The 7,272-nt window shown below is 34.8% G+C and overlaps 1 protein-coding gene across 1 annotated transcript in view; it reads right to left on the reverse strand.

The window, feature by feature from the left end:
• The window catches only part of IARS2 (isoleucyl-tRNA synthetase 2, mitochondrial), a 42,990-nt gene that overhangs the window by 34,362 nt on the left and 1,356 nt on the right, over positions 1 to 7,272 (reverse strand). Inside the window, exons 2-8 of the mRNA XM_032466751.1 lie at positions 6,788 to 6,910; positions 2,821 to 2,980; positions 1,823 to 1,971; positions 1,688 to 1,737; positions 1,502 to 1,611; positions 1,324 to 1,414; positions 872 to 987 (exon numbers count right to left, since the gene is read on the reverse strand). Of these exons, the coding sequence (XP_032322642.1) occupies positions 872 to 987; positions 1,324 to 1,414; positions 1,502 to 1,611; positions 1,688 to 1,737; positions 1,823 to 1,971; positions 2,821 to 2,980; positions 6,788 to 6,910 (799 nt within the window). The remainder of the gene's footprint in view (positions 1 to 871; positions 988 to 1,323; positions 1,415 to 1,501; positions 1,612 to 1,687; positions 1,738 to 1,822; positions 1,972 to 2,820; positions 2,981 to 6,787; positions 6,911 to 7,272) is intronic.

The following is a 7,272-nucleotide window of genomic DNA, read 5'->3' on the forward strand; positions in this document are numbered from 1 at the left end:
AATTAGTGTTTTTGCTTTTTTTGCAGATATATATACCCTGGTGTGAAATTTCTGGGTCATGTGGTAGTTCTATTTTTAGTTTTTTGAGAAACCTCCATACTGTTTTCAACAGTGCTGTACCAATTTACATTCCCACCAACAGTGTACGAGGGTTCCCTTTTCTCCGTATCCTCACCAATATTTGTTATTTGTGTTCTTTTTGAGGACAGCCTAACATATAGTTGAACTGATGCATTTAGAAGCCTTCCTTACTTAGCTAGGCAATGTTTCCATTTTTGAGTATCTCTATTCTTGTGACTTTTTTTCTGTAAGATATTCAAATATATAACATCCCTAAGGATCAAACGTAATTTTAAACTTCCCTAGATTTCCATAGTTTATTTCAAAAGCAGCCACTACTTCAGAAGTCCCAGGTTTAGCTTACTAAAGATTCTTTTGATAGAAGCACTGTCTTTGGAATAATTTTCAGAATTTATTCAATTTCCTTAGTAAAATCATACACCAAAAAAAAGTTCTTTCTTTCCTTGTTCCTTTGATCAAATCAGATAAAAATAATTTCAGTAATTTAATTTTGAATAAAAACTTTAAGGGAAATTTATATATTCTACAATGTTCAAAGGACATCTGTCCTATTTTACGCTGGACATTTGCCAAAAATATTTTTTATTTATTGTGCCTTTGTCAACATTCATATTTTCTATACTCCTATCATGGTTAACATACATTATCCTTCAGATGAATCAATGTAAAATATATTCTAGAAAGGTAGATGCCATAATCTGTTTTGATCCATAATGTTCAACAAGGTACTGAACTCAAATCAACCCAATATTTTGATGAACCAATGGCCAGAATATCTATAAATCTTCACCTGAAAATGTTGAAATAACCTCAAATGTTGTTTCCAAAACAGAAGCAACAGATGTTACTTTATCTGCAGCTAGAATGTAGAAGTCTCCAGATTTGGAACACTTCACAACAGCATACCTAAAATAAAATTTTAAGAGTAAATTACTAAAAATGAAAAAAGAAATGCCACAGACAACATTTTAAATGTTTTACATCTTTTTTGAAAAACTAACTTCAAGATCAAAACAGTACTATTTTCAAAAGGACTTCATTCCTTATACTCTGTTTTCCAAAAAAGCTGAAGGTCTTAAATAGAATCCTCTAAAACTTAATAAAATCTCTATGAACATAAAAAGTAAGTTATAATTCACTACTTTCTAAGAGGATACTGAGGATAAAATAAATTCAAAATAATGCTAATGATGGAATCAATCCTATTTGTGGATAAAACAAAAAATGCAGTAATATACCTACTTTGATTCTGGCATGTAACAAACAGCCTGATTGGCTGGAATAGTCCAAGGCTGGGTGGTCCAGACTAAAAAACTAACAGGAGATGAACCATCTGTGAAAATAAAATTTTAAATATTCTAACAAATCAAACGTCACAATTCCATAACTTTAATATATTCAAGCAAAGGATAAATCTTACCTAAAAGAGATGCCAACTTAGGAGAGGGTTTCAAGAGGGGGAATTTTACATATACTGAGCGACTGACATGCTCTGGATTGTATTCAAGTTCTGCTTCAGCCAATGCAGTCCTAAGGTTTAAAAATATTAAACATAAATATTGGAAGCCTCACAAAATTCTATCCTTTACCAAAAACACATAAATACCTTGATGAGGGAGACCAAAACACAGGTTTATAAGATCGATAAATTAAGCCCTATAAAAGACAAAGATATTACATGAAAGCTGGAATTTTGTAACACATAATTTAACATACTCAAAGGGAAAAAAAACCACCTTACTTTATCATACATTTGGTAGAAAAGTCTCAACTGTCTGGCCTCATATCTTCCATCAAATGTATAGTAGCAGTTATTCCAATCTGCCATTATTCCCCACCGAATAAATGCCGACTTCTGTTTCTCAACTGCTGCTTTAGCAAATGATCTCGCTAAAAAAATAAACAAAACACTTTTCAGAACCAATTAATTTAAACTCTTATTAATCTGTCTAAATGCAAGTATTGTACACAATTTAGACTACAAAATTTATTTAATAGAAAAATTATCCTGAAATTTGAAAGTGTTCAGATGATACTTACAACAAATTCTAAAATTAACTAAAATTTCAAAAGTTAAAGTTTTGTTACTGACTCCTCTATTTTCCAGACTTTGTACAATGACTCTATGTTTAGAAAAAATAAACTGGAAAAGATATTCTTCGTATTTCTAAATTTAAAGAAGGGTCAGAGTTTAATTCTTACTTCATTGTATATAAACACAAAAAAATTAGTACAACCAGTCTAAGCTAATAATAATACGATGTTTCATAAGGAAGTGAAAAATCTTCACAATAATATCCAATTATAAAATAGTTTAACAAATAAAGATAGAAGAGTCCTCCCTGACCCATTCTATTGAAGGAAAGACTCAAATAAGAAATTTAAAAACATTTTTAATTTAAAATTTAATTTTGGTTTACCAACTAAAATAGGTCAACAAGCCCCAGCCAAGAAAATCAGTAAAAAGATTGACCAAAATAATAATTTCACAAAATGTGAAGACTAAAGACCTGAAAAATGTACTTGGAAACACTCACAAACCTCTCCTTTGTTTCTGAACATAAGTTCTCACAAAAGTCAATTCAACAAAATCTGGATTTTCTGTGACACAAAGTGGTCTCCAACAGATCTCATAGTAAGTGGAAAAAACAACAGCAAAAGCGAAAGACAACAGGCCTCTTCTGTAAAGCCCTGACTTTTTCAAGGAACCATTTTAAAGCAGAAACAGAGATCATTTACCTTTCTCTCTAATTTCCATAGCTGAAAGATTCTGAGTTTTTCCATCACGTTCTGTTAACACTTTTATTTCAATGGGTAACCCATGACAATCCCAGCCTGGCACAAAATGTACTTTGGAACCTTTCATCATATGGTATCGATTGGCTATATCTTTCAAAATCTGAAAGATAAAATGATAATCATCGTTCATACATAAAACATTGTGGCTTACAATTTATATTCTCTCAGTATCATTTAAAACACTAAGCAAGCCCAATTTTAAAAGGATTTATACAGAATAACCGATTAAATCTATTAACTCAAGTTCTACATAAACACAGGAGCAATAAATACTTGATCTTTAAAATGCCATTAACTGTTCCAAAAGGAAATCAAATGATAAAAGATTTCAAAATGAAAAACATTATGCCCAAATTTACTAATTTATTTGTAAAGGTGGACTATGAAAAAAGCAGCCCATACTACCTTTTAAAGATCTGAACCTTCTAAAAATCAGAGTACAAATAAATTAATTACAAATCTGTCCTTCTTATGAAAAAGCTATTAATGTGAATAACCCAATATTACTTACATTTAGCTAAGAAATACAGAATCAACGCAGAATTTATAATACACTCAGAGTATGAAATACCATGGTTAACTCTGTCATTCCTAAAACTCTAACTAAAACAGTGGTCAGTCCTCTTCATTTAGTATAGTTCTATAACTGTTTACCTTTCTTGTTCAGTTTAGATACTAGGGGGCAGCAGAGTCTTTTAAAAAATATATTACCATTAAAAAATAGGGGATAAAAGGCAAAGGACAGATTTGGCTCCAAGCTCAATTTCTTCTTCCCACAAGTAAACAGTGCAGTGGTCCAGAAAAGTATTCCTTCCTTTCCAGGTCTATCAAAAGTAGAAAAGGTAATACACACTCCTCCCCTCTCTTCTTCCACTTAACTCTCTCATACTTCTCACCAGAAGGGCAGGAGGGCCTTGTGATCTGGGTGGCAGTTACACAACACAAACATTCATCTACACATATACTTAAGATTTGTACACTTTTTGTTAGGTATATCACTTAAATCAATCAGTATAAATAACATCCCCCCTCCCCCAATTTATCCCTATTTGTGCTTGTGTTAGTAAGGACTTCATCACAGACAACAAGACTGTTCTGCAGAGGGTCCCGGGACCTCTCTCTGCTAAGGAAAGCAACAGTCAGCACAGATGCCATGGACAACCTGCATGTCTTCTCAAAGCCATATTATAACAAAAAGTGTCAAAAATCAAAGACAAGGTGAGAATCTTAAAAGAAGCAAGAGAAAAAAAAGCCTGTCACTTAACGCCTACAATGGAACCTCTGTAAGGCTACAAGTAGATTTCTCAGCAGAAACCTTGCAGACCAGAAAAGAGTGGGATGATATAGTCAAAGTGCTGCAAATAAAAAACTACCAACCAACAATCCTTAACTGGAAAAGTTGTCCTTCATAAGTGAAAAAAGATAAATACCTTCATAGGCAAGATAAAGCTGAGGGAGTTGAGCATCACTAGACCTACATGACAAGAAATCCTAAAAGAAGTTCCCCACGCTGAAATGAAAGGATGATAACTAGTGCCTGGAAAACACACTAAGTTTTAAAACATACTGGTAAATGTAAGTATACAGGCATAATGCTCCTATACTGTAATACGGTAATGTGTTAATAACATCTGTCTATTATAAAGGTTTAATGGCAGAAGTATTCAAGGTAACTATAATTAAAATAACTTGTTAATGGATATACAATATAAAAAGATGTAAAACATAATTACAAAAACATAAATGTGTATGGGGAATAAAAGGGTAGAGTTTTTGTATGCAATCAAATATAAGCTGTTAGCTCACATAGACTGCTCTACCTATAAGGTGTTTCATGTTAAGCCTCATGGTAAACACAAAGCAAAAACCTACAGTAAATGCATGAAAGATAAAGAAAGGGGAATCAAAGTACACCTCTAAGGAAAAGTCATCAATTCACAAAGGAAGATATAAAGCACTGAAAAAAACGAATGAAAAATTGTGGTAAGTTCTCTCAATGGAACACTACCACACAATTAAAAAGGAATCAATTACTGACATCTATAACAGCATATATGAATAACATAAATACTACACAAGTGAAAGAAGCCAGACACAGAAGAATATATATATGCTGATTCAACGTACCTGAAGTTTTAGAATAGGCAAAAAAATTAAAGCAATAGAAACCACACAGTGTTGGGGGCAGGAGCTCCTCACTCTATGAGGCCAACATTACCCTGATACCAAAACCGCACAAGGACACTACAAAAAAAGAAAATTACAGGCTAATATCACTGATGAACATAGATTCACAAGTCCTGCAACGAAAACAACCCTGGAAGGCAGACCACTTTACTATTACCTCTGCACCACCATGAAGCAAACTGCAATCATTCTTACTCTTCAAGGTAGAAAGCAGAGAAGTCAAGTGAGTTCTCTCAGATAGAACCCACATTTCTCACTCAACTCATTTACTATTTAAAATGAACCTAGCAGCCACTCCTCAAAAACAGTATTAATTCTTCTAATCCACGAGGACAGGCTATTAATCAGCTGACGTTTCTTTACTGATTCAAATTTCTCACCAGTATTAGGTTAATTAAGTCATTTTATTTTAGTATAATCCTTGAGGTTTTAAATTCATTGGGCACCCATCCTCCCGCCAGAATCCCAAGAGGTTTTTCTGTTTGTTTGTTTGTTTTTGCCAAGAAAATCTGAAGTCCTTCTAATGGCCTATAAGACCTGGCCCTTGCTACCTCTCTGGCCCCACCAAACACAGGTCCCCTCATTTACTTCAAACCAGTCACACTGGCTCCCTTACTTTCCTCAATCACACCAGGAAAACACAACTCAAGGTCTTTGCACTTGGCTATACTGACCCCGAATATCCCCACAGCTTACTCCTTTGCTTCCTTGAGGACCTTACACAAATGTCACCTTTTCAGTGAGGAAGGCACCCTAGGCCAAATTAATAAAACTGCAGTTTGCCCAGCTGACCCTCCCTGTTACTCTTCCCTGTTTTTATTTTCTTCCAAAGCACTTATCAGTACTGTCTTAGTCAGTTTGGGCTGAGACCAATTCCAAAGTGTATGTGTATATGTATGTGTGTGTCGGGAGGGGCGGGGTGCACACATAAAACCAACTGCATGCGTATACAAGCAATTCTTGGACACCAGCAGAGTGTCTGAGAGTTAGCATAAACAGGGTGGCTTAAATAACAGAAATTTATTTCTCACAGTTCCAGCGACTGTGGAGTCCAAGATCAAGGGGCTGGCAGAATCATTTTCTGGGAAGGACCACTTTCTGGTTCAAGACCACCATCTTCTCACTGTAACCTCACATGGCATAAGGGGACAAGGGAGCTCTCAGGGATCTCTTTAATAAGGGCACTAATCCCACTGATGAAGGCTCTGCCCACATGACCTAATCACCTCTCAAAGGCCCCATCTCCAAATACTGCCACATTAGGGATCAGGTTTCAACATCTGATATACAGGGAGATGGGAGTGGGGGAATGACACATGGACAAATATTGAGTCTCTATAGCAACTATCTAACACATCAAATATTTTACTTATTTATATTACTATGCCTTCCCTGTTAGAACACAAGCTCCATGAAGACAGGACTCATCTTGTTCAGTTGTATTCCCAGAGTCTAGACAATGCCGGCACATAGTAAATGCTCAATAATTATCTACTGAATAAAATGACACTAATGTATAATAACAATAAGCTCAAAGCAAATACCAGTTGTTATTTTTCACACAATACTGAAACTGTTTATTGCTGCCTTCTATTAAGACATTTTGGTTTCTATCCCAATGCAAATGTACGTAACTGTCATAAAATCACAATACAATCTTTTGCAAAGTGTATTCAAATAAAGATTTTCCCTCAAGTTTTATAACCTAAATTATAATTACCTTATTTAAAGCATGTCCAACATGAGGGTCACCATTTGCATAAGGAGGTCCATCATGAAGACAAAATTCTGTCTTTACTTTCCTTTCTCTTTGCCATGAATAAAGTTCTGAAAATCCACATTTCTGTTTAAAAAGAACAATGATGTCTGAACATCACATAAATACACACTCCTAAATTTTACCATAAGTAACAGCCAGCACTTGCTTATTTCCTATCCCATTTCAATGTATTCAACTCTAAAACACAAATGGCGAGGTTTCTAGAAGTGCGCATCTGAGTACTCATCCCTTAAAACTTTTCTATAGTTTCCCCGTAGGCTTCAGTTTAAACTCTAACCTCTTTATAAAGGTATGCAGGACCTAACAAAGGTTTAACAGCACTAAATTCCTGGGCAGTCTCTCAGCACTCCCTACCCTCCACTCTTGGGTCCAGCCATGCTGAGGGACCTGTAAGACCACCCTCCTCACCGAATTCTTGTTATCCT

Source organism: Camelus ferus, chromosome 23, assembly GCF_009834535.1.
Source record: "Camelus ferus isolate YT-003-E chromosome 23, BCGSAC_Cfer_1.0, whole genome shotgun sequence".
Classification (NCBI taxonomy): domain Eukaryota; kingdom Metazoa; phylum Chordata; class Mammalia; order Artiodactyla; family Camelidae; genus Camelus; species Camelus ferus.